The sequence below is a fragment of the Papaver somniferum genome, chromosome 1, assembly GCF_003573695.1.
Source record: "Papaver somniferum cultivar HN1 chromosome 1, ASM357369v1, whole genome shotgun sequence".
Taxonomy (NCBI): domain Eukaryota; kingdom Viridiplantae; phylum Streptophyta; class Magnoliopsida; order Ranunculales; family Papaveraceae; genus Papaver; species Papaver somniferum.
This window is the reverse complement of record NC_039358.1, coordinates 53,558,056-53,585,233: the sequence shown is the minus strand read 5'-3', so window position 1 is coordinate 53,585,233 and position 27,178 is coordinate 53,558,056. Positions and strand designations below refer to the sequence as shown.

The 27,178-nt window shown below is 36.5% G+C and overlaps 2 protein-coding genes, 2 long non-coding RNA genes and 1 other non-coding gene across 6 annotated transcripts; 3 read left to right on the top strand and 2 right to left on the bottom strand.

The window, feature by feature from the left end:
• Positions 1–7,793: 7,793 nt before the first annotated feature.
• On the top strand, positions 7,794–10,611 carry LOC113286967 (anti-sigma-I factor RsgI6-like). Its single transcript, XM_026535625.1, has 8 exons — positions 7,794–7,803; positions 7,892–7,984; positions 8,289–8,335; positions 8,430–8,652; positions 8,768–8,931; positions 9,070–9,168; positions 9,261–10,049; positions 10,149–10,611. The coding sequence occupies exons 2-8, from the start codon at positions 7,918–7,920 to the stop codon at positions 10,521–10,523; spliced, it is 1,764 nt and encodes a 587-aa protein (XP_026391410.1). The 5' UTR covers positions 7,794–7,803; positions 7,892–7,917; the 3' UTR covers positions 10,524–10,611.
• On the bottom strand, positions 8,696–10,099 carry LOC113286993. The gene is made up of 4 exons (XR_003329636.1): positions 9,966–10,099; positions 9,718–9,869; positions 9,550–9,618; positions 8,696–8,949 (listed from the first exon to the last, which is right to left on the bottom strand). It is a non-coding gene; the product is annotated as an uncharacterized LOC113286993 (long non-coding RNA).
• LOC113286984 lies at positions 10,338–18,478 on the bottom strand. Of its 2 annotated transcripts, XR_003329631.1 has the most exons (4): positions 17,045–18,478; positions 14,533–14,852; positions 13,579–13,625; positions 10,356–10,478 (listed from the first exon to the last, which is right to left on the bottom strand). It is a non-coding gene; the product is annotated as an uncharacterized LOC113286984 (long non-coding RNA). The 2 variants fall into 2 exon arrangements; XR_003329632.1 differs by lacking the exon at positions 13,579–13,625 and having other exon boundaries at positions 10,338–10,478; positions 17,045–18,477.
• On the top strand, positions 13,141–17,094 carry LOC113286976 (anti-sigma-I factor RsgI6-like). The gene is made up of 7 exons (XM_026535634.1): positions 13,141–13,525; positions 14,364–14,410; positions 14,664–14,883; positions 15,107–15,273; positions 15,430–15,528; positions 15,696–16,490; positions 16,612–17,094. The coding sequence occupies exons 1-7, from the start codon at positions 13,477–13,479 to the stop codon at positions 16,954–16,956; spliced, it is 1,722 nt and encodes a 573-aa protein (XP_026391419.1). The 5' UTR covers positions 13,141–13,476; the 3' UTR covers positions 16,957–17,094.
• On the top strand, positions 17,458–17,529 carry TRNAG-UCC. Its single transcript has one exon. It is a non-coding gene; the product is annotated as a tRNA-Gly (tRNA).
• Positions 18,479–27,178: the final 8,700 nt, after the last annotated feature.

Genomic DNA, 27,178 nt, shown 5'->3' with positions numbered 1-27,178 from the left:
ACTTTATCTATAGACTTTATGAATCAATATTACCCTATAGTTGTAACGTGTTACTATTTAGTGTGTTTGAACTTACAGAAATGAATTCAACCCTTGGGGTTATGATTCAAGGTCATATCAAAATATATAAACTAAGGATGAAAGCTTACCAAATCATGTTTTAAAGTCGAAAGAGCGATCCTAGAACATATTCCTTTGTATGACCGATCTCAGGACTGATCCCTTATGTCAATGACCGATTCCTGTATAAATTTTTATCTGTATTTGCATTATATGAGGTTTTGAACAAACATCTAGATGTATACGGATTCAACTTAGAATATTCATATAATGTTGACATAGTGATTTGAACATGTGATAAACTTTTATTACTTAATGTTCAAGAATTTACTTGCTTCACAAGGTCAGATCTCGAAACCCAAATATTCTAAATTTTTTTCCAGATATTGAACTTATCTAGTTATTATATTAGAAAAGCATATGTGTGTATGCTAGCTAATATTAATTGTCAACTTAGAGTGGTTTCAGTACACGAGTTGGATTACAGTTGGAAACCCTATTATTTATTGCAAAAAATCTTTGGTCATAAGACGATACATAGTGGAGCTTGTATTTTTAAAAACTTATCTCTGACACACTGCATAATCATTTGTGTAGAAAGCCCACATGTTGAAAGAGGTGAGTAACCTAATTAGGTGAAATTTCTTGTGCGTCCTTCGTTTAAATGCTTCTTCGGGATCAAGAAGCTTTTACTAGTACCGTTGGCAGGAAATTAAATCATATTATTATTTTCGTTTTTGATTATTGATTTGACTGAATAACGTTATAGTCATCCTTGATCTATCAAACTTTTTTAATTTATGGTCATTTTTTTTTCCTGATATATAAGGCCACTCAAGTTTATTTGAGGATTGACTATTGCAAATATGTTTGATCCGAGATTTGAAATAAGACTAGTGATCATCCAACGTTAACAAACTTCATTATGTGGGTCATCGATCATTAGTGGGAATGAAGTTGTTTACGCACGTGATACTTTAAAGATTGAAGACTAATACACTTTTTCTTCTAGGTATTTTTATCTTTTGGATACTACTTGTACACTTGATAAAGATCATAATCGTGAAAAAGATCAGGCAAACTGGTTAGTGGCTTTTCCTCGTATAATTTCTTGGCTAGAGCTTGCTGACTGAGATATATTATTTGTTTAATATTTGTCTTGTTATAGATATTTTTCCTAAAGGAGTTTATATAATAGAAAATATATCTCTGACCTACCTAGGTTTAGACGATACACTGTGAGGTGGTTACTGAAATAGGTTAGTCCTTTATTGTTTCGGGTTACGATATAAAGAAGCTGAGATAGTAGAAGTGTTAGAGCATAGCTCGGTCAACCTCGCATGTGTTGCTATATCAAGCATGTTTTTCAATGTTAGTGATCAAAACTATAAAGTCTTGATTTCTAGCCTATTAGCTAAGTCTCGGACTAGGATAGGAAAAGTGTAGTTGAGCTCAAGGACTTCATGGTGATTCAACGACAACGACGAAGATCTACACCAAGAAACCGTGGAACTTCATCAACAAAAATGTATGTGAAGATTTGAACTTATCTATCACTCGAAAGTCTATCTATTCTTCTCCTACTTCTTATGAGACAAAATTCGTATGCTATATAAACTAGATCATATACACTTGATATTTCGAGCTGAGTATTTCATTGCTTATCTTTTACTCGAAATCATGTGTTGGTAAAGCGTTTCGCTTTGATCAGGTTTATCTTCACCTAGTGACAAAAGTCATGAACGTTTCAATTACTTTGGAAATTGCTCTGACGAGAAAGGTTTGTTGTTCTTCACGAATGAATACCACCTTCTGAGAATGTTTCAATGATTGAAATGAGAGTTTAGATTACATAACCATGTATTCCTTGAACCGAAGTTTTCGAACTTTGTTGATCAAGAGAAATCGGTAGGATTATGGAATTGGCTTGCCAAGTCCGCGAACTGACGGAAGTTATCGACCGAGAATTTCTGCTGGGATTTTCAAAACTCGTTTGTGTGCTAAGTCCGCGAACTGGAGGAAGTTCTCGACCCGAGAATTTCTGCTGAGTTTGGAAAACTCAACCGATTAACTTAAGTCCGCGAACTTGTTTGTGAGCTTAAGAGGTTATGATCTAAAGATGTTTTCTGAACATGAAACATTAATTATTAAGGAATGCTTTATGCAAACCGTGGCTATAATGTTCATGATCCGATTCTAATCGAATCGAATCATCTTTGTTTTAATTGTGTCTTGTGTAGTTACATAAGATCTCATAGCAATTGAACAACTCTTAACTAGTTCATTTGAGTCAATTGAACTAGTTATGGTGAAGAAGAACATGATTAATATGAGATGCTCATATGGTTGACCTTTTGGGTAATCATGTTGAACCAACATACGTTTACTCGTTTGGGTATGGTTTTTCTCAAACCCGGTAAACGTGTACCCAAGTGTGTGTGACAAGCTATGTCTTTCGATCTAACGGTTGAGAGATATTGGATTGAATCTAAATCAGGTTTTCATCTAACGGTGAATAGAGTTTGTTTTGTACCTAAGGCAAAACCCTGATTTGAAGGTTATATAAAGGAGACATCTAGCACTGAGCAAACCTAATCCCCACATGTCTGTGTGCTACTAGTGCTCTCGCTAGAGTCGATTTTCCATTAAATCTTGAGTTTCTTCTCTAAACTCGAGTTAACGACTTAAAGACTTCATTGGGATTGTGAAGCCAGACCGATACTACTTTTATCGTAGTTGTGTGATCTGATCTTGCATCTTCTATCGTACGAGTACAATCGATTGATTGGCTTGAGATCGTGAGAGTTCTCCGATAGGAAAGATAAATAAGTCACAAACATCTTCGTCTCACTGTTTGTGATTCCTCGACAATCCTCTTGTGTAGTCAGGAAGGATTGTAGAGAGGTGATTGATTAATCTAAGCTGTTCTTCGGGAATATAAGTCTGGATTATCAATTGGTTCATGCTACCTTGATTTTATATCTAAAGACGGAACAAAACCTAGGGTTTATCTGTGGGAGACAAATTTATCCTTTCGATAGACTTTTCTATGTGAGACAGATTCGTTTATTATCAAGTCTGTGATTTTGGGTTGCAGCAACTCTTTGTTGTGGGTGAGATCAGCAAAGGGAATCAAGTACGCAGTGTCCTGCTGGGATCAGAGGCGTAGGAGTACAACTGTACCTTGTATCAGTGGGAGATTGGTAGGGGTTCAACTATAGATCAGTCCGAAGTTAGCTTGGAGTAGGCTAGTGTCTGTAGCGGCTTAATACAGTGTGTATTCAATCTATACTAGGTCCCGGGGTTTTTCTGCATTTGCGGTTTCCTCGTTAACAAAAATCCTGGTGTCTGTGTTTTTTCTTTTCCGCATTATATTTTATATAATAGAAATAATACAGGTTGTGCGCTCGTGATCATCAACTTATCTAATCCCACTTTTGGTTGTTGATTGTAGTTGATTGATCTTTGGACATTGGTCTTTGGTACCTTCCAAGTTATCTCTCTTTGATAAAGACTCGCTATTGATTTTAGCTTGAGTAGAAATCAAATCGAGAGATTGAGATAATAACTCCTTAAGATACTTTTTATCTAGATTGAGTCTGATTGTCTAGTTGATTCTCTAGCAAAGTATTTCGGAGTTAGTCCATACAGATTTCTAAGCGAAATATTGGGTGGTGTTGTTATACCCCCATTTTTTCAAGAAGTTTTCACGACAGGTGAAGCAACTTGAGATAGTGTAATTTATCTTGGGATTCACGTGCACATATCAGATTGGTTATAGGCGCAGGGATACAGAAGGAACTGAGTAACTACAAATAGATTACTTGGTCTCAAATATACGAAGTTGCGGAAGTCAATTTTTATAGCGGCTTACTTTAGAGAGTATTCAAAACTGTACTAGGTCACGTAGTTTTTCTGCCTTGCATTTTTCCTCGTTAAAATTTTTATATATGTTATGTTATATACTTTACTTCCGTATTATATTTATTGTCTTTATAACTAAAGGCACATAATCAAACTTGGTACAATCCCATAGATTGGTTCAGTCACGAACTTAAGTTCTTTACCAAGTTACATCTTGTTGAACTAATCTTTGGCAGTTGTTGTTTCTGTAGGTGTGTCTATAGTAAGTTGATTGGAAAAGATATTGTGGTGTACTTGGTATCATCGTCATTTCAAGAATAACCTTAGAATAGACAAGAACTTTTAAGCTACAAAAATAAAAATACAAGTTACAAAACTATTTTTCCTTCAAGATAGGTGAACTTGTGCTTAGCGAATTCCAAGTGAAGTCTTTCAAAATCAAACCTTAGATCATGAAGATCCTTTAGGTTTGGAGGAAAACTTTAAAACAAAATATATATGAGCGTAGCGTTTGAGTTTTACGCGCTAGTGTCTCCAATTTATTGTGATCAACCAAGGATGGGTTGCTTTGGACATAAGCAATAAATTTCATACAACCCAAGATAATTCCCAACTTCCAAATCAAACTCGCTTTCTAAGATACATGAAAAAATCATTGGAAGGAATTAGGCAAGTCAAGAGGTTCTTTTCATGGTGTGAAGTTATAGACTATGAGAAGCATTTGTACTAAAGAAAACTTCAAACTTTCACAAGAAAATAATTATACTTTCTAACCATAAGAATTAGCTAAGGAACAACAATCCGTAAGCGTGTAGAAAGTTCTCATTGAAATCCAAAGAAAAATAAATGATCCCAACGATATAGATGTTATGGGTTTGGCTCATTAAGTTTTTCAGTACAAGAACTCATGGTTGAATCTTTGGAGTAAAAGAGACAAAACATGACATACTTGGAGGTTTTCGAACACAAAAGGATATGTTCAAAAACTCAAATGCAAAAACATATGCATGAGAAACCAAAACTTGTTAGGTTCGCAAACTAACTCTTTTAGGTTTGGGAACTCAAACACAAATAAGTCTCAGGAGCATTGCTTAATGTTAGGATTGCAAACTCACCCTTTTGGGTCCATACACTCAAATGCTCTAAGTCTTCTCTTTGAATAGGTTCGCGAACTCAAATACATTAAAATCTTAGGATAATTTTTCTTCGTAATAGGTTCGCAAACTCATTGATAGGTTTGCGAACTCAAAAGACAAAAATTCTCAGAGAAATTCTCTATAATAGGTTTGTGAATTTTTGAAATAGGCTCATAGACTCAAAGACTTTATTTGACTTAATTTTTGAGTTATATAAGCTTTTGATTTACAAAAGCAAGACAAAGCTTTGTGAATTCAAGTGAATGAAGATCATTAATGGTAAACTACCAAAACAACTTACAAACTCAAGAATGAGTTTGTCGGTCTTAAATTTTCTAATAACACTTGTGTTTATTCTCTCAAGCTTAGTTTCAAGTTCTATGAGCAAGTGCTATCTTGGAAGTTGATTCACTATACTTAACAAGAAGCTAATATGTGATATGATATTCTTTGAATTATGATAAACCATTAAAGTTCTCGATTTTGCTGTGATTGATATAGATGGATGGATAGATAGATAGATAGACATAAAGAAATGAGTACAATTGGGTAAGACTAGTCTTCATGACTTACCTCGGCAAAGCTTCTTCAAATTGATATCTTCATGTGATATTTAAACCTCCATCCGTCTTGAGTAGCTTGAAAAATCCTAGAATCTACTTCGTAATCCATTCCAAACTGAAACTTACTTTAGTATGCTAATATCAAAAAGTAGTTTTGGCACCTAAAATATGGCGATATACTTGACAACCAAAATATGTAGGTTCAACCGAACATTAGGTCTAACAAAACAAATTACGTACCATTAAAAATTATTTTAACACCTTGAAATGACGAGGGTACTAAGTACACCACAATCCTTTTGTATCAACCTACTGTAGATACACCTTGTGTAATCTTACCAAAAAAAAAAACAAACATATCAATCATCACTTATGTAATGACCCTACCTTCCACCGATATTGTCCCCTCTTAGCCACTGCGGTTATCCGGAAATATGGGGATTTAACGGGCTCTGCTGCGGGAGGTTACCCATCTCTAGATTACTCCTCCCCAGCACGCTTAACTGTAGAGCTTTTTGCCAACTCCGGGACCAATTATATTGAAAAGTCCTCGGTATTAGGAAATGAGAAACCATTACTTATATTCCATTCTACGAACCCTAGCTGCCTACCTACCGTATCTAGGGTATTTTAACTTCAACAAAATGTAACTTGGTAAATTGCTTAAGTTCATGACCGAATCAGTCTATGGGATCGTATCAAGTTTGCTTAATGTACAAGTGTATTCACTTTAATTATAAAGATAAAGAATATAATGCGGAAGTAAAGTAAATCACACAACACACAAGATTTTTTTAATCATAAAAACTGCAAAGCAGAAAAATCCCGGAAACTAGTCTCGGTTGAATACCATCGGAATTAAACCGCTATAAAAATTGACTACGGCAACTTCGTATATTTGCGACCAAAAAATACCACTCCTAATTACCCAATTTTTTCAGTATCCCTACGGGCCTACGCATATAGGCAATGAAGGCTGAAACAGGGCATGTTCCCCTTAGGAAGGCTAGAACCGGCTCGCACTGCCAACCCGACACGCCAAACACAAGATCATGGAGTGGTATCATGCTAAACGCTGGCTAGTAAAACAAACAAAGATAAAACCGGATAATATTAATGCAAGTAACATGCAAGTAACTTTAATGGTTGGTTGCTGGATTTTATGGAATATCTTTAAATCCTATCTCTACTGCATATAGGATCAAGTTTCATTTGAATAGATTTTCCAATCTTGCTCAGTTGTGTTTAGACAAAAAATTTCTAGCTCCGCATGGACAACAAGTAGCTCTCGGACCCTTCCTAGACTAGACGCCAGTATAAACTTTGACGCTTCCTTTGATTACAGTACTAACTGCATTGATACTGCCGTACTGGTATGGTTTTTCTAAATTATGCAGGTACCTCCAACGGAATTGAAGGAAGCTATGCAGCACAATTACTAGACCCATATTGTAGTAATACTGTGGATTGCAGTGGATTGCAGCTATCTACTTAAAGCCGGAAAAGATTCTCATTAATAACGTGTTTGGATACAAATCTGCTTCACAAAAAGTTAATTTTTTTTATTTCTAAAAGTCGTTTTAAAATTCTCCAAACAGACTTCTAGAAGTCAAAAAATAACTTCTAAGTGTGCATCCAAACACGCTATGAGGCTTGTGCCGAAATGGTGGTCAAGTCGATTCCATGTAATTGAATTTGTAATCAAACAAAGGAATACATTTTATTTTCATGGAAAGACACTAATTCCATATAATCAATTGTTATCAAACAAATCCTACGTAAAAGCCAGCATTTTGTTCCTTTCCATATGTTTCATTTGTTGCATGTTAGGAAAAGTAGATGTCAAACTTCCCATACGTAGACCAGAATTTCAATGGCGTGTCAGGCACACGGTTTTATTTTCCTTAAAAAATTTCAGGGCACCAAATAATCCACAAAAAGAAATGCTTAATTGACATTTAATTCGTGTTATTAACATACATACTAAGTATTTACTAATGCAAGGTAATTTCTTCTATAATAGAAAAGATTTTGTTCCTTTTCAAGTTTTTGAAATTCTACAATTTTACTTAGATTACTCTAAATGTAATATCTTACCATTCTTACATATATATTCAGTGTATATATATATATCTCAACAGTCAACCACCCATTGTCCCCATAACATAACTGTTTATACTGTAAGTAAATATTTCCGTCATGTATGAATCTTCGAGGTTCTTCTTGTTTTTCCTCTTTTCTAATTATTTGGGTTTAATTTCACTTCAGGGGCTTCGAAAGTGTTGTTGTATAGCATGTCAATGGAGGTTTTTCAAGTAAAAGCATGGCTTTTGCTGTTATGTGGTTGTCTACTATTTGCAGGTAAAATTCTAACTTATTCAAAAACTTGTTTTTGTTTTGCATGATAACCATATTAGAGAAAGCGCTTCCAAAAGTTTCAAAATAAAAGAAGAAGAAAAGAGATAAGAGCCCTCCGGGGCAAACATCCCTAGTAGCAGCCATGGTGCACAAGCCTTTACTATTTCAACACGGAATTCTTACACTTCCCTTACACCTACCTGTAGTGGCTAAGTAGAGACCGGAGACCGCCTAAATGAGTGGTCTTTCTTGATTTTTGTTTTTTGCTTTCTCCTCATCACGATAGATCAAAATTTGGTGGTTGCAGGTTATACAATAGATGCTGCATCTTATGACTACTCGGCAACCATTGAGGTAATATATTGCATTCAACTTCTTATAACCAAAAATGTTAAAGCTTCTGCTTAATCTAAATGTTCCTTGGTGATTCTTTCTTCAATTTTCCCAGTGTTTAAAAAAACCTTTGAGACCGCAATATAATGGAGGGATTATTGTTAATCCGGAGTTCAGCCATGGTTTGGCTGGATGGTCTTCATTTGGTAGTAGTGCCATAATGCACAAAAAGTCTACGGGTGGAAACGGCTTCATCGTCGCTCACAGTAGAAATCAATCTCATGATACTCTCTCACAGAAGCTTTATCTAGAAAAGAGGAAGCTCTACACATTTTCTGGTAAAATTTAAAAAGCTTATGCAAATTTTGCAACATTTAAGTCTTGAATTCCATGGGCGGGGAGAGATTACAGATTCATATTCTGAGATCTAATAAATTTTGGGGTTCTTTTCAGCTTGGATACAAGTGAGTGAAGGAGAAGAGACGGTAGAGGCAGTTTTCAAAACAACCGACGGATTTACACATGCGGGTTCCACTATCGCCCAATCTGGTTGCTGGTCCATGCTGAAAGGTGGCCTTACTGTTGATTCATCTGGTTATGCCGAGCTCTACTTTCAGGTACTGCTTGTTTACCCCCTGCATAAATCACACCATTATTACTGCACTGTGAAAGTATGAGTAAAGAATTAGATGTTTACTAGAAATAATAAAGCGAGTTTACGTGTAGTTTTACTTTATATTTGTTGTTACTTTCAGAGCAACAACACAAAAGTGGACGTATGGGTAGATAGTGTCTCCTTACAACCATTTACAGAAGAAGAATGGAGATCTCACCAAGTTGAAAGTATTGCCAAGGTATGAAAAAAATACTCCCAAAACTGCACATTGTAATTTTTCTTTTTTTGTTCATCTCCACCAGCGATTGAGATTCTAATATAAACATACAGGCACGTATGAGGGAGGTAAAAGTTCATGTAACCAATTCAAAGGGTGAAATTCTTGACGGGGCAGAGATCCACTTCAGGCCTAGGCGTAACAAACCAAGCTTCCCGATTGGATCAGCTATACAGAAGGATATCCTAACAAACAGAGCCTATCAAAGCTGGTTCACATCTAGGTTCACAGTGACAGTTTTTGAGAATGAGCTGAAGTGGTATGCCACTGAAAACATGCGTGGAAAAGAGGACTACTCTGTCGCAGATGCCATGTTAGAGTTTGCAAGACAAAATGGAATACCTGTTCGAGGTCACACAATCTTATGGGATGACGCGAAGTACCAACCCTGGTGGGTAAAATCACTTTCACCTGCAGACCTCAAAGTTGCAGCAGATAAGAGGGTTCAATCTGTTGTCTCGAGATACTCAGGGAAATTTATAGGTTGGGATGTTATTAATGAAAACTTACACTTTTCATACTTCGAAAGTATGCTTGGGGCAAATGCTTCACAAGTTTATTTCCAGAAAGCACACCATCTTGACAGAAGAACGCCCATGTTCTTGAATGACTACAATACAATAGAGCGGAGTGGTGATTCGAAGGCGTCACCTGCTGAATATCTTCGTAAACTTAAAGAGATTAGAACCTTTAAATGGAATAATGTCCCAACAGGGATAGGACTAGAGGGTCATTTTGATGCACCTAATATTCCTTACATGAGAGCAGCAATTGATACTCTTGCTGCAGCACGAGTCTCCATATGGCTCACAGAAGTCGATGTACGAGACGGCCCAAATCAGGTATACCATTCATGATAATTTGGAGTGAAATCTCACATTACGGATTTGATATTAGAGCTGAAAAGTGAAATGATAACTTTTCATTTCTTTTTAATTCAGGCACAGTACTTGGAGCAGGTCCTGAGGGAAGCGCATGCTCACCCTGCGGTGCATGGGATTCTCATGTGGGCTGCTAGGGGTCCAAATGGATGCTGGAGAATGTGTTTGACAGATGGGAATTTCAACAACCTTCCAACAGGTGATGTAGTGGACAAGCTGCTTAATGAGTGGAAACCTAAGAGCTCAAAGGGGAAAGTTGATGTGAACGGTAACTTCAAGACTTCGCTTTTCCACGGGGACTATGATGTAACGATTAGTCACCCATTTATGAATTCCACATTGACTCAGAGCTTCAAAGTAACAGCGCCAGAAACGTCAGCACCACAAACCCTGGAGGAAACAACAACAATACTCAATGTACAAGTTGATGTATGACAAACTTTCATACTGTTCCAATTTTGGTTGTACCACTTAACTATTGTTTTCAGCACCATTTGTCTGGTGAATAAACTTCTTCAAATTTGTTTTTAAGCTACTCTACGCTTTCTTACGGTTACTCAAGCACTACGATTCTAGTAATGAGCAGTATTCTATTTATCAAATGAACAATATCTAGACATGAAAGAGTGAGAACTGAGAAAAATGACAGTGTATGGAGGAATCTAGAAAGCTCTAATCGGCTTATAATAGTAGACATCAATTACTTCCTAGTCTTGTTAGGCTTTTTCTCACATAAGAACATAGCTTTCCAGTGCCTTGATATATTCTGACACACCAGTAAGCCTGGCTTTTTTGAAGAACTTATCCATAACCAATTTTTCTTCTAAGTTGGATGTTCAACATACACTGTCGTAGTTGTTGTTCAGGATGAATGTCTGAACCAAGGAATCTAACCTTAGATTGGAGAGACTATTCAAACGACTGACTTGATGAGTGGTGTTTATTTTTCTCCAGACATCCAAATCTGAATCATGGGAATACTACCTACTGTCTATATTTTCAACTTTAGCAATTTCTAAGTAAATTACCCTAGAAAAGGCTTTTAAGCCAGACCTTCATCTCTATCAAGAAGTACAAGCCAAACTACATTCAAACAAGTGAAACCCAAAGAACTGAAGTTCATATGAATCAGATCTGGATGCCTTGTAATATCCAACCATAGTGTTGTTTCATGCATTCTACACTGCAATTATTCCCCAACACTTTTTTGCCTTCAGTTCCGTTGTACTTGTGCATACATCCGCCTATTCTGTAAGTGTGATATGACTCATATCATTTTCAAAAATATTAAGTGATCATAATTCTATTCTATTTGGAATTCTATTCAATTTGGAATACTACTGTCAGTTGGAGGAGCCATGGAAAAAGAGGCGGAAGAATGGAAGGGATGAAAGACCTGGGAATCTGAAACCTTGGAGCAACAGAAAGTGTGCCGTTCTTATCAATCCGACTGTACGATTATACATAGAATTGGAGCCATTGTTTGACTAGAATCATGTTTAAAGATAACAATTGACCACCCTAAAGAATTGGACAAGCTGACTCTAGCCTTTATCAAGATGCCAGTTCTATATATCCATGGTGATGGTCTGCCTCTATCCTTTACTAATACCTCTTCCTAATGTTCATGGGAAGACATCTCAATAAGTCAACATTATGTCTCCACCCGATCAACTAGTTCCCCAAACGTATAGTTTAACAGATAAAGACGACAAGCTAATTACTCCAACAACAACTACAAAAAAGTACTCTCAGAGGTCCCAAAAGCATCTAGTGCTAGATCCAAGGTTTTGTAAGCACACGCACCTCTTTCAAGAATGCACCATGCAACCCCACTTAACCACTGTGTATGGGTTTCTGGAAAACCTGGTATCAATTGCTATTATGATAAAGCCTTGACCACTTAACCACTGTGTATGGGTTTCTGGAAAACCTCAGTAAGCTAAAGATAGCATTTATGCTTACTGACCATGGTTCCATATTAAAGCCGCATAACCAAAATGCCTATCAGTATGTAATACTGCAAACAAGTTAAGAGAATCACTCATAGAAAAATCCATTGCGGTTGAAAGCTGAATGCAGCTTGACTCATAAGCTTGGGTTTCAATTGTTATTATGGTGTTTTGCGTGCAGAAGAACGTGTGGATGACGGATACATTCGCATTAGCTTTATTCTTAATGCAATGGTACTCATATCCCAACATTCTTCTGCACACAAAGAAAAACCAGAAGGCAATCGAATCCAAGCCCAACCTTGGTCGAAAATATCTCAAACCATACCAATAGCTCTAAGAATCAAGCTTTATTCAACTTTCAACCACAAGAAGAGGTACAGAAATTGTAAACTAATAACGGCATGTAGTTGATATATATGAGGAAAACAACGTTGATTTATGATATAATTGTCATATGATTGTAATAACTCAATAAAATAAAGGTTACTCAGTGAGTTTCTCAGTAAGTTGTTCCATTTGAAGATCTTTAATAAAAAATTCAAAGCGACAATTGTTAGAAGAGTCAAATAGTTATGAAACATCCGTAGGAGCATTCCTTCAAACTCATTTGAAATAAATGATTTGGAGAGGAGCCTGTGTAAAAACACATGAAGTGGATGTCTCGCATCAATTTGATTATTTTGAAGGACTTTCAAATGTGATAACCCATAAAAAGGCTCCCTCGAACCCTTGCTTTATTGTGTAATTACAATCATGTGTCATTCTTTATTTACAAACCAACCTTGTTTTGCTAACATACTTACCAGTTACAACTACATGCCATCACCAATAAAATTTAATTTACTTAACCTGTAGTCAATTCATAGTCCACTAAAGACATTAAATGCAAAAAAAAAAAAAAAAAAAAAAAAAAAAAAAAAAAACATTAAATGAACATAACCACTACAGAGAGAACTTCTTAGCAAACTTGCCAAAAACTGCTTCAAGGTAAAAATAAAAGCACACTCAATAAGTCATTCTATTAAATAAGAAGTAGCTAATAAAAGCCCTCCAACAGCTTCTACACTATCTCTTTGGTTCTTCTATTAGCCGATCTCCCCATCCTCTCCTAATTAATTACTACATCTCTCTCCCTCTGTTATTAATCAAGAGTCACATCATCGTCCACTGAAGTCATGAGATGGAGAACTTTCTAACACACTTACCTAAAAGTGCTTTCAGCCATCAATACACACTCAGTTAGTCATCCTATCATATTAAAAGCAGCTAATTCTAAGCCCCAACATGCTTCTACGCTATATATTCTTGGTTCTTCTACACTAGTAATCTCTGCATCTTCTCCTACTCAATTACATAGCTTCTCCTCTCTTTCCGTCTATCTACCTCTCTTCATTCGTGGGTGCTTAGGTTGGTTGTGTTATAGTTTTCATGTTATGGAGGTTGTTATTCTGCTTCTACTTCTATGTCCATTACTATGTGCAGGTAAATGTATATCAGTCGTTTGCAAATAACTAATCATGGTGTTTAGATAATACCTTATGGTCTCATACGCTTTGCAGGCTTACATAGCTTATTACAGAAACTGCAAAAGCCAAAAGGCGAAGCATAAATATTTATACTGTTCAGAATTATATTTCAGAATGATTACTTGTTTCCTGGGAAAAAAAATTTGTTCCAAATTAGCAAAATTAGTCAGATTACACATTTTTATTTCCTTAGAAAAGTCATACAGACTACAGTATTTTTTTGTGTTTATTTTCACTGGATGGTTTTCAGACACCACTCCTGGTCTCCAACCGGAGGGTATGCCTATCATATGTTTTAGCATAAACGAAGGATTAGGTATTAAAGAACGAACTAGCTAGAATCCAGGCAGGGATAAGCAATGGATTCTCGTGTTCTGACCCGTCTGCATTAATTAAACGTGTCCTAGAGTTGAGGAGCGAGGATAGTAATGGGGGTTCTCACTCAACAGGATAAAAACCTACAGATTAGAGATTATCTCTTCGTTATTAAGAATTTGTAATGCAACCAAACCTCACACTAACATGAAGTGATCCATCAAGAACAGAAACACATAACACAACTTTTCTCGATAAATGACTAACTTGTCCTAGAGGTACGGCAATTTTCATGTTTTAGAATTTTAACTCTATCTCAGAACCCCAAACTATTACGAGCGAAACTACAGAATTTCTTAGCGCCTTATGTGAAAATAAAAGCCAGATATTAGAGATCCAATATAAAAGTAAGAAAATCTGTATGTATGTAACACTTAATAAAAGAATCTAACATCTCTAATTATTGGATTTGAAAGCAGGGCATGCTATTGAGGCTCTCTCCTATGACTACTCCGGCACAATGAAGGCAAGCTGAACACTCTAACTGACATTCTAAAAATTGCTTATAAGCCTGAATTGAAATGAAATAGCCTTATTTTTAATACTTTGAACCAAATGCTTTAAATTAAATAGTGAATTGTTACTTACACAAAGCAGCAACCACATGAGTAAGTCATGTACTACAAATTCTTGCATTCTCTGCTCCGTTTCACTGCTTATACACTATTTACTGATTAAATTCCATCTGTTTTTCCTTTGTCCATCATCTACTCTATTAGTGCTTGGCAGAGCCTGAGAAACCTCACTATAAAGGAGGGATTATAGTCAATCCTGAATTCAACAATGGTGTAAAAGGATGGGAAGCCTTGGGGCAAGGGGCAATCAAACAGCGACTATCCAACGGAAACAGGTTCCTGGTGAGCCATAGCAGAATACATCCACTGGATAGTTTCAGGCAGAAAGTTAACCTGGAAAAAGACAAGTTGTATGCTTTATCAGGTAATACTTAATACTGTTACAAGAATAAAATCATCTGAAAACAGATAGAGAAATTGAGAAGTGTACAACATTTAGGTTTAGCTTAATCTTGTTCGTGATCCATACTTTCAGATACACTAGCTGCCTTTTCCTTTCTTTTTATTTTCTGGTTTACAGTATGTTTTTTCCTGCGTACCATGAAACATACACACAGATACAATAACAGTAGTTTCTTCTGTTACAGCTTGGGTACAGATAAGTAAAGGGAATGAAGCAGTTAGTGCTATGTTTAAGACTAAGGACAGTCAACTACTACATGCTGGAACAGTCATCGCTAAGTCTGGTTGCTGGTCAATGCTAAAGGGAGGCATCTCCACAAATACAACAAGCCACGCAGACCTTTATTTTGAGGTAATGATATGAAATTTATAAGAAAATTTTCAATTTTTGGTCAAATAACTAGAATATACACAATATAGGATGTCTTCCTATTGGTCTTTTTCTAGAATAGTAAATGCCCTGATTTAGTCAAATTCTGTCCTGACTTTTCCTTTTGCCAATTTTCAGACTGGAAGCGCAATAGTGGAGATTTGGGTGGACAGTATCTCATTACAACCATTTAGTAAGGCACAGTGGAGAGCCCATCAAGATGCAAGCATCGAGAAGGTAAATTTGAATGTAAATCAAGGCACTAGGCAGCCTGTGCACAAAATCAGTGTATCTTTGGAAGTCCTTTAAAATAACAAAATGAATAAGGCTTTTCACTTCTGTTTCTATAGACAGAAAGGCAACACATGACAAATATTTTATGTTTCATTTTGATATGCTTGTAGGTACGTAAAAACAAAGTGAGATTCGAAGTCATTGATGTTGATGGAACTAAACTAGCAGGTGTTCAAGTTTTCATCAAGCAAATTAGATCAGACTTCACATTTGGTTGTGCAATGTCAAAAAACATTCTCACAAGCATAGATTACCAGAATTGGTTCAGCTCAAGATTCAAATATACCACCTTTGCAAATGAGATGAAGTGGTACAGCAATGAGGCGAGAGGACGTGGACAAGAAAATTATACTATCCCTGATGCCATGGTAGCATTTGCAAAGCAAAATAACATTTCCATCAGAGGTCACAATGTCTTCTGGGACAACCCCAAAACTCAACCTAAATGGCTTACGACACTTCCACCCGAGGAAATAGGAAAAGCATCAGCAAGAAGAATAGACTCAGTGGTTTCTAGATACAGTGGACAACTCATTGCATGGGATGTGGTGAACGAAAACATGCATTTCTCCTTCTTTGAGGACATGCTCGGCAAAAATGCCTCAGCGATTTTCTATAATAGGGCTCACCAGCTTGATGCAACAGCAACTCTTTTTCTCAACGAGTATAATACAATTGAGAATAGCAAGGATAAGACTGCACACCCAGAAAACTACTTGAAGAAGCTTAAAGAAATTCAAGCCTACCCTGGAAATGAAAATATACCGTTTGGAATCGGGTTGCAGACCCATTTTCCTGCACTTCCACCAAACCTTGCTTACATGAGAGCTGGCATGGATATGCTAGGTTCATTAGGATTCCCTATGTGGCTAACAGAAGTGGATGTCAACAGAGGTCCAAATCAGGTATTCGCTATACTTGGTGCAAAATTGTTTACATAAACTCAACAATGCTAATATCCTGATCAAGTAACACGTACCCAACTAATCATACTAATTCCTGCTCATTTTCTATCGCTTTTTACAGGCTACAGTCCTAGAGGAGATACTAAGGGAAGGTTACTCTAACCCATATGTCGACGGAATGATCATATTTAGTGGCCCATATATTGATGGTTGTGGCAGAATGTGTATGACAGATCCAAACTACAAAAGTAATGAAGTAGGAGAAGTGGTGGATAAATTACTCAAAGAATGGAAATCAGAGGAATTTGAAGCTACAACAGATATTAATGGCTATTTAGATACTTCACTTTTTCATGGAGAGTACGAAGTAATAGTCACTCATCCAGTAACAAATGCTTCAAAAGTTACGAGTATTGAAGTTTCTAAAGTAAACCCAGGTGAGATTATCCATGTCAAGGTTACTTAAATGAGTCTATGTAAAACCTAAATTATATGCACTCATTTTTGCAAAGAAATGAGAACCTAAGTATCAGAATTGGGATAAAATTTGTTACCTCAATATTGATAGATTCAATTGATCACTTTGCTGCTTGTATTTTCTCCACATGAGTACCCGATTTAATGGAGATGAGGCTTCTAAGGCTACTAGTCACCAGTGAGTTCAATTTTTGCATGTAGAGACTAAGATCGAATTCACTGGTAACCTTAGAAAGATATCCACCTGAATCCCTTCAGGAAGACTTTGATAATGACTGACATTGCTCCGAAATCTGGAATAACTATCAAGAGAGTTCGAAATCAGCAGTTGTTGTATTCTAGAGTTTTGTTAGATCTTTCTCGTGTTGGAAAAAGAGGCGTTCTGTTCTGAGGAGGTGCAAGGACTCCAAGACTAAGGAGCTCAATTAACTTTTTACTTCTCCAATAAATAATTAGTATATTCACAAATTAAGGCTCTCACAGCAACAAAGCGTTTGTAGTCCAACGGTTAGGATAATTGCCTTCCAAGCAATAGACCCGGGTTCGACTCCCGGCAGACGCACTTTTTGCGTGTCTTTTGATTATTTTTTTTTCAGCAAGACTCTTGTTTTGATTTTTTTTTTTTTCAGCAAGACTCTTGTTTTGATTTTCAACAGAACAAATTTTTTCTGATCACATTATTATACCAAAAATGTTCCCGGCACGACGTCTTAAATCTGAACTGGCTTTGAAGAGTTCGATCGATGAATTTAAATAACAAGACAGAATTCGTAACAAGACTCCATAGATGATGGATCAAAATGTGCAGACAGACTGCACCCAGTATTATGGAAATGAAAATGAAAGTACCCAGAATATAAGCAAAGAATATGAATGTTTTTTGATTGATTATGGTGTTGTTACACAGGTAAGATCCAAAAAATTTAACAAAAAATGGTTTGTGCAAAAACCGATCACAAAACTCCCACTCTTCTTCTTGATCTTCTCAATTTAATTGTACAAGCTGCAAGAATCCTAAACAAAGATCTCGTACTACCAGTTACAGCTTCAAACACAGAGAAATACCTCTTCTCTTGCAATGCCCATAGGATTGATATGCAATCACCTAGTCCTACAAAAACTTCTGAAACAATACTACTCATTTTTTCTGAGATCTTTTAGTAGTGCTCAAGCATCGAGCTCCTCTTCTGCTTTATATACACCAAATGAAGAAGAAATGATCTTTATAGAACAATTCAACAGAATGTACTGCTGTCTCATATAGATTAGATACTTCTTTGAAATCGCTCTTGCAAAGAAATTTGCTGGCAGTTTCTAGGATGCTTCCTTTTCTTGATATTCTTTTTTTCTATGTATACGACGGTTTCCTGAATTCTATATGGAATTTAAGAAACCCATTGCTTTCAAGAAACTGATCAACAACGACACCTAAATCTGAAAAGAAAAAAAATATCATAAAAATGTTATTGAGTTTGAATACTTGATTGGCTAAAAAGGAGTTGCAAATTGTGATTTCTTATCTTGTTGGACATTTCAAAGTCGACCCATGCTGTTGAGAAAAATAAACAATTAGTACTAACTGCCTAACATGATTAACCTTTCTACTTCTGATATTAATAATTCAGCACTTTTATTCTATATTTTTTAACTAAAATTCAGCTGTTTTATCTGGCCCCTACATGTCCACTATCTCTAGCCTCTGGATTGTTGAAAATAAATATGAGTTCGTGCTTCCGTGATATCCCCTGTTATGCAGTTTTGAAAGTCTAACTGTGACAAGGTCCTGTTTGGAAGGACTTTACTAGGGGTGCACATACCCTACCCATACCCGCCAACCCTACCCTACCCGCCAGTTTTTTAACCGTATCCTACCCTATCCACTATTTGGCGGGTAGGGTGGCGGGTAAAAAATTTCTTAACCGCCGCTAGATGGGTAGGGTGGCGGGTAAAGCTCGAAATTACCCTACCCTACCCGCCTACCCGCCTGTTTATACTATTGATCTCTGTCGTTGGTTCTCGTTTAATCTCTGCCGTTGATCTTTCAACTATTGATCTCTGCCGTTGCTTTATATTTTCCTACAACACTAAAAACTAAAAAACTAAAAACTGGATTCAGTTTTCGTTTAGAACTTCAAATATTTATCTCTGCAGAGAAACTCTGATTTACCAGTACCTCTCACATCTCGTTTAGAACTTCAAATCTGTTATCAGATCTCGTTTAAAACCTTTTAATAGGTTGATTCAAGGTAAGATCTAACTTCAAAGTTCATTTTGTTTCATTTTTTTTTTGTGTTAAATTGATTGAAAAATCATAAGGTTTCAATGTTTCATGCATGTTGCTGGATATGAGGAATCTGAGTTTGGAAAGCTAATGAAGGGTTTAGAGAGTGGTTCTTCCTCCTAATTTGAAATCCAAACTAATTTTCAGGTGAAAATTTGAATAATTTTTTTAATAATTTGAATGGGTTTTTCTTTTATATGTTGTATTGAATCACACAACGCTGAGATTCAACAAAATTTTCACCAAAATTCTTTTCCCTCCCCTGTAACCCTAGCCGCATCTTTGCTTATAATGTTGTAACTAAACCCACACACAGAACTTCATTCCCATTCACCACCAAAAGATAATCAAACAAGAAGATAATTTTCTCTCACCAAAATCAAAATCGAAAACCCAAAACTTTTTGTTTTTAATCTACCGTAATCGAAATCCATCTCCGAATCTGATTTCTTCCCATTAAAAAACCCATTTAAGAGTTTGATTTCCCAGTCAATTTTTAACCCGATTTGGAATATGACTTCAGATGGATGCTTAGTATGTTGTAATCTGAAACCCATGAAATGTTTTGGTATTCAATCATTTACAATTTTTCAGTCAGTCAACAAAATGTTTTGTGTATTTTAGAAATTTTATATTGCTATCAGTCAGTCAACAAATTTTTTTTAATAATTTGAATGGGTCTTCTTATTAATTTGATGGTGGTGGTGGTGGTTGAATCCAACTAATTGAATCACACAAATAGTTTATCTTGGTGAGTGCTTGCTATTGCTATCAGTCAGTCCTATTATTACTAGCTATAGTGATGATAGTCCCAACTATTTAATGGTGGCTTTCTTTTTTTCCACTCATATTGGTTCAACTCATTAATTCTGAACAAGACCCTAGTGGAAATTCAATCTAATTTTTGGTTTAATTTTTTCATTTAGGTGCTTATGATGGTGAAGAGGCAGCTGCACATGCATATGACTTAGCTGCATTGAAGTATTGGGGAAGAGAAACCATCCTTAATTTCCCTGTAAGTAATCAATTTCTTAACCCACCATTTCTCCTAATCTAAGACCTTTGCTAGGTGGAGGTAGGACTCAGATTAATAATCTCTAAGTCTAATTCTACTGTCTAAGTCAATACAACGCAGAATAGCACTATCATCGATACCAATAGAACCCTCTAATTCTCCAAGGGTATCTTAACCAACAGACGGATATAACTACTGTCTAATTCTAAATTTCAGTGTTGTTCTCTAGATTTCAGTGCTGTTATTAGGACCCTTTGAAGCCTGTTAACTTTTTTTGCTTTCTATTCATATCACTTGTTCTTTCTAGTGAGGAAGCATGGTTGAGATTACAGAATTGATGTCAACGAGACCTCATATTCCCTCTCAAGATGCATCTCAATCCGTGCAGAATATATAGGTGTAGGAAGTGTGTTAGCCTCGTCGGAGTCTGTAGGTGATACTGGTGGTAGTCCTAGTCAAGAGAGTTGTAGTTCTACGTCACATAGAAAGAGAAGACATAAGGCCCATAGAGAAGAACGTAAAACACAGTTATCTATAACGGAGGATGTTGACAAATCAGAGGTGGACAGATACTTATCGGAATAGATTTACTCACCAACAAAAGACAACAAAAATGGTTCGAAGTTTGATATACTCACTTGGTGGAAAATCAATGCTGCAAGATTTGATATTCTATCACTTATAGCAAGAGATATACTTGCTATTCCCGTCTCTTCAGTTGCAAGTGAATCTGCTTTCAGTACTGGAAAGCGAATACTTGGTCATTTCCGAAGTTCTTTAAAACCCCGAACTGTGGAAGCATTGATTCTCCTACAAAACTGGTTAAGGACACCGATTGATATGGATCCATCTACATTTGGAGCTGAAGAGAAGGAGGATGACGTCTTAGAATCAGGTATACAACTTTCCTACATTTGGGTTTCCTTACTCTTTTGTTTGCTTTTCTTAATCTGTCTTCACTATGTTTGCTTTTTTTGGGGTAAATGTGAGATTTTGTTTGCTTTTCTTAAGGAATTTAGTTCTATACAAACCATTGTAGTTGACTTTTACATAAGCTCAGAGGACTTCTGGTTAATGTGATGGACAAGGCATATAGGGTTTTGGGTTAAAGGAAATATGTTGGTAGTCTTCTGGTTCAATTGTTTTGTGTAAGCTCAGAGGAGTTGAAATTAGCTGGCTTTCTGTGAGATGATGCTGTGTTAACTAGCTACCTATAGTGAGGAGGCGTGTCAGAGTTTTTCATGGTTAATCTAGTAAATGTAGTGGTGAATATGTGTCCGTTAACCTATTACTTGTGACTGTCAAAGTTTATCCTCAGCCTTGGGGATTGCACCTCCACCAGACCTTTCTTGTAAGCTCTTGGCAGTGATTCCTGTAGTTCCTTGACTTAGTTGGCATTTTCTTTATCTGTCTGTATCAGAAATTGTCGAGAGCAGCAATGTGATATTTCACTAAAATTTGGAAAGCTTATGCATGTGTATACTTATAAATATCTTTAAAACAACACTTGATATTGTGATATTACTTGATATTGTGACTGAACTTGTTGTGATATTGTATTCCATAGTAGGATGTTGTGATATCTCTTACTTGATGTTGGTATTATGACTGAACTTTGAATCAAATCGTTCACTATTATGACTGAATCTAACAAGAGATAACTTGTATGCAGATTTATTTGGTGATCTTAGTACTTATTCCATCATCGTAGATGATGATTGAAGAAGAAGGTCAATATGAAGAGCTTTTGGTGATGATACTGTTATATGAAGAATACAACTCTTTTCTTGAGAATACTTTTGTTTGTACATTTTTTATGGTTATGCTTTTGTTTCTTTTCTTGAAGAGCTTTTGGTGATGATACTGTTATATGATGATTGAAGAAGCTGGTCTTCTTTACATGTTTATACTTGGGGTTGAGGCTCTGTTGAGATGGCAGGAGCAGGCTCTGTTGTGTGTATTGCAGGTGATATAGACGGTTATACCCGCCACCCTACCCTACCCGACCCGCCAGAGAATGGGTTGGGTAGGATCTTACCCGTTTAGTGGCGGGTATGGTGGCGGGTAAAAATTTTCTTACCCGCCAGTAAACGGGTAGGGTGGCGGGTATAGGCCATATCCTACCCACCCTACCCGTTGTGCAGCCCTAGACTTTACCTTTACCCGACGCTGCTACATACCCCCACTTTCTCCCTCACTAGGTGGCCTAATGTCCCACCGTTGGTTTCATTCTTGATGGGCTGCTGGAGCTAGCAGGGGGCCGTTATAATTGTTATGTGAGTGTGGGGGAGGGCTGGGAGGCCCGGCGGGGGCATAAAGCATTTTCGGACTTTACCAGAGAAGTATTTACAGTAAGCTTTATTATTTGGCGAAGATGCTGCACATCCCCACAATCATCCCCAAATTGATCCCTACTAGATGGTTTCATCTACACCATTGATTCTATCACTTTCCATTTCCATTTAAAGGAAAATGAACCAATATTTTACCAGGCATATTTAGGGGTGACCCCAAAAGAATTAGGGGGACACAAAAGACAAAATAGGGTCACCTAAACGTAAAATGTAGCTATCACTTATTTCTCGTTTTCTTTAATGGCCAAACTACCCTTCACAATCGGTAGATAATTTTACAACCGAGAAGTTAATCCACAATCGGGAGTCAATTTAGCTTATATAACTTCCGAATATAAAGTGTTCCCAAAATAAAATCCTCTATCTTTTGAATTTTGATTATGCTATAATCGGTAGTAAATAAAGTTATCTTGATTCCCGATTAAAAGATTAAAGTAGACCTTTGGCAAAAATTGTACCATAATCGGTAGTGAATTTAGTTCATATAACTACCGAATATAGAGTAGCCCCAAAATGAGATTTTGCAAAAATTCTCTATTTTTTGAATTTTGGTTGAGCCTATAATCGGTAGTAGATGAAGTTATCCTTACTTCCGATTATACAATAGACTTCTTTACCGAAATCCTACCATAATCGGTAGTCAATATAGTTCATATAACTACCGAATATAGGGCAGCCCCAAAATGAGATTTTGCCAAAATCCTCTATTTTTTGAATTTTGGTTGAGCCTATAATCAGTAGTAAATGAAGTTACCCTGACTTCCGATTATACAGTGGACCTCTTTACCAAAATCCTACCATAATCGGTAGTCAATATAGTTCATATAGCTATCGAATATAGAGTAGCCCCTAAATGAGATTTTGCAAAAATCATCTATTTTTTGAATTTTGGTTGAGCCTATAATCGGTAGTAAACGGAGTTATCCTGACTTCCGATTATACAGTGGACCTACCATAATCGGTAGTCAAGATAGTTCATATAACTACCGAATATAGAGTAGCCCCAAATTTTGTTTTTGCCGAAATCTCAATTTTTTGAATTTTGGTTGAGCCTATAATCGGTAGCAAATGGAGTTATACTGACTTCCGATTATACAGTGGACCTCTTTACCGAAATCCTATCATAATCGGTAGTCAAGATAGTTCATATGATTACTGAATATAGAGTAGCCCCAAATTTTATTTTTGTCGAAATCTTAATTTTTTTCGAATTTGGAAACTCAAATAATCGGTAGGTTAATAAGTTAACCTTATGTCCGATTATAAAGTTTTCCCAAATTTTGTTTTTGCCGAAATCACCAATTTTTCGAATTTGGAAACAACAATAATCCGAAGTTAAATAAGGAACCTTAACCTCCGACTATTAAGGATCCCCAAATTTTGTTTTTGCCAAAATCTCAATTTTTTCGAATTTGGAAACTAGAATAATCGGTAGTTTATGAAGTTATTTATCAACTTCACCTATGTACCGATTGCTAACGGCCACAAGATTGATAATACTGGTAATCGGCAGATAACACCACTTACAAAGCTACCGATTGTGTAAGGGTACTTAGGTAATCTCCACAAATTTGGACATCCCTTAACCTTGTATATGGGTTGGGAATAAAAAAGTCACCCCTAATTCTTTTGGGGTCACCCTAAAAATGGAATGCGCAATTGGGGGATATCAAAACTAATTAGGGGATATGAATTACTTCCCCCAACCAAAGGTGTCTTCTAAGGGGTGTTTTTTGGGGCGAAAATATTAAAACACCCTTTGATTAATTAAAAAATATTATGAAAAGACTGTTATACCCTTCCCACAAAATCAAAAACTTAAAATCAAAACCAAATACAAAATCACTTATCCCCCATTTGAGTATCGGCATACTCGTGCGTTAGGGTTAGGTTTTGAAAAAAAAAATCTTCCATCTTCCTCTCCTCTTCTTCATCGTTCTTCATATACTCTACGATCAATCGTTCAATCAAAAATTTCTTCGTCGATTAAAACTAACCCATTAGAATGCCTCCACGAAAGAAATCAGATGCCCAATCGAAATCGAAATCGACTGCTCAACAAAAACAAGAAAAGAGGATTGCTTTGATTGCTCAAGAGCAAGAACACGAAGAACAAGAGTTATCGGACGATCAACTACTCAGAAATATGGCTTCTGTGAGAAGGTAAGTCATTTAAAACCGTTTAATTAGTGTTTCAATCGATTTGTAGCTATGGGTTTCGGTCAAAATCGCAAACCCTAACTGAAACAGTTGAGTTTCAGTAGCTTCCGGCATTCAATTTAGTATGAATACCACACCGGAACAATGTAGCGGCATTCAATTTAGGATGAAGACCACATCGGAACTATGTTTCGGCAATCGATTTAGGATGAAGACCACTCCGGAACCCTGTTATGGCGTTAAAATTAGGTTGGATACCATGTCGGTATTGAGATTCTAATAAACAGAGAACCCTAGGATTTTCTTATCGGTACCGGCTTAGAATTTAGGTTAGATTCCATGTCGGTATCTTGTTACGGCATGTGTTTCAATTTTACGTTTGTGTCGGTAAAGGTGTTTTCGTACCCAGGAACTTCTTAGACATTACCGGCACCCACGACAATTATTTTTCAGTGCCGGAGATGATTCCCGACATTTAATGGTTTGAATTTACTATGCCGGTAGTGATGATTCTATGCCGTTATGTGGTGTATCTATGCCGGTATTAGAAATGAAAGTTAGTTGTCTTATATTTATTTCGTGCTTCTTTTGAAATAGGGCTAAAGCAAAGGAAGCTAACAAACGAAAAACTAAAGATGATGGCATTAAGAAAAGAAGGAAGGATGGTCTTGGAACTCCTCAATCTCTGCTTCCTAGAGGGAAAGAACAAGGTCGCAACAAGCGTTTGGGGGCATCTACAAGAGGTGAAGTTTGGGAGAGTGGTCGTGACCGTAGTAAACTCGCAATCCGTGAACCTATCGGAGCAGTTGAAAAGGAAGATGAGCAAGATGAAGAGAAAAGTGAGGAGGAAGATAATGAGATTGTTCCAAGTCAATTAGCATCCCAAAACCAAGTAGTAGTGGAACAAGTTGGGCCAAGTCAACAACCGACACAAGGCAAGGCCAAGGCAAAGTAAAAGTTAAAGGTTCTCACCTTCCTCATATTGATGACATGATACCTTGTCCGATGTTTGCCCTACGATGCTGAACAACGACATGTTGTATTTGTTTGTCTTGTAGGTGCAATCCATCATAAGAACACCACAACATGTATGAGCCAATTGTGAAAGCAAAGGATGCACAATGAATATTTGAAGGGGATTTTTGTCCGGCCCTCTTTTAATGATACGCGTGTAGATGTGATCTTAAACTATCTTCTCGGATTCTTTCATAACGGTCCTCCCTTCCCATTCCACCCTTATAATGGTTGCTTGTACCTATAAATTGTACTTAGGGAAGAAACATTCTGATTATCATTTTCCTTGAAGCCTCTGAGAATCACTCTTGGTTTGATACATGCTTTGGTCATTATCTTTACATCCTCGAATTCATGAGGTTTTAGCTTCGCAACTAGGGAGTGACCAACAAAATCTTTCGGATCCCGTTGGTTATGGCGGCTAAACCACACCGTACAATCCCATTCCTTTTCTTTGTCTCTTAGATAGAATACAAGCTTAATGGGGCAATTATCCTTCCTCGTACGAGTCTTGTATACCCTATTAGTCTTCTTTGGATATACATAATCCTTTCTCTTATGGTTATCCTTCTTCTTGTATTGCCCACTTCTTTCACAAACCATCTCAAAACGATTATCTGAACGTTGGGTAAAGAAAAAATCAAATAAGCAAAAGTTATTGATACTTAACTCCTTTATAATGGAAGTGATCGATTGACGAAACGAACGAGCTTCCCATATCTCCACAACAGCAACAAGGCAAAACTTTGGAAAAAACAGAGTGAGTCACGTGTTCAACACGTTGCCCTTAAGACATTAGCTTCCGGCTACACTCAAGAGTGATGCTATAGCCCTCACAGAACGGATATCTCCAGGATAAAACACCCTACTACACCTTCTACTAGCATATGTAGTAGATGCTCAACTTGAGCTTGGCAACTCCGAAAAAAACGTTAAGGAAAATCGCGAACGCTATAAAATATTTTCCCTTAGGGGTCCCTCTAAAATATAGAGCAACCCCTTTCCCATAGACTTTACAAAAGTAGTGAATTTGTTTATATAATTGACAAATACAACTTAAAAAAATGAATTCCCGATGTGGGACTAAAAAGCTTATATAATCTCTTAAAACAACTAAAAAGTAGAAATTCCACGGTGTGGGACTAATAAGTTTATTCACAAACAAAAACAATAAATTAATTTTATTTAGTTAAAAACCTTGAATTTTTTTTCTAGACCATTTTTGTTTTTTTTATATCCCAAACCCATCATTAAATATTTGTATATGAGGAACCCATAATTATTTACAATATGACTTAAATTACAAAATCAACCTTTTACCCTACCAAGATAAATTCTATTTACTTTTTTAAAAAAATTCTGTTTAAAAAAAAAAAAAAAAAAAAAA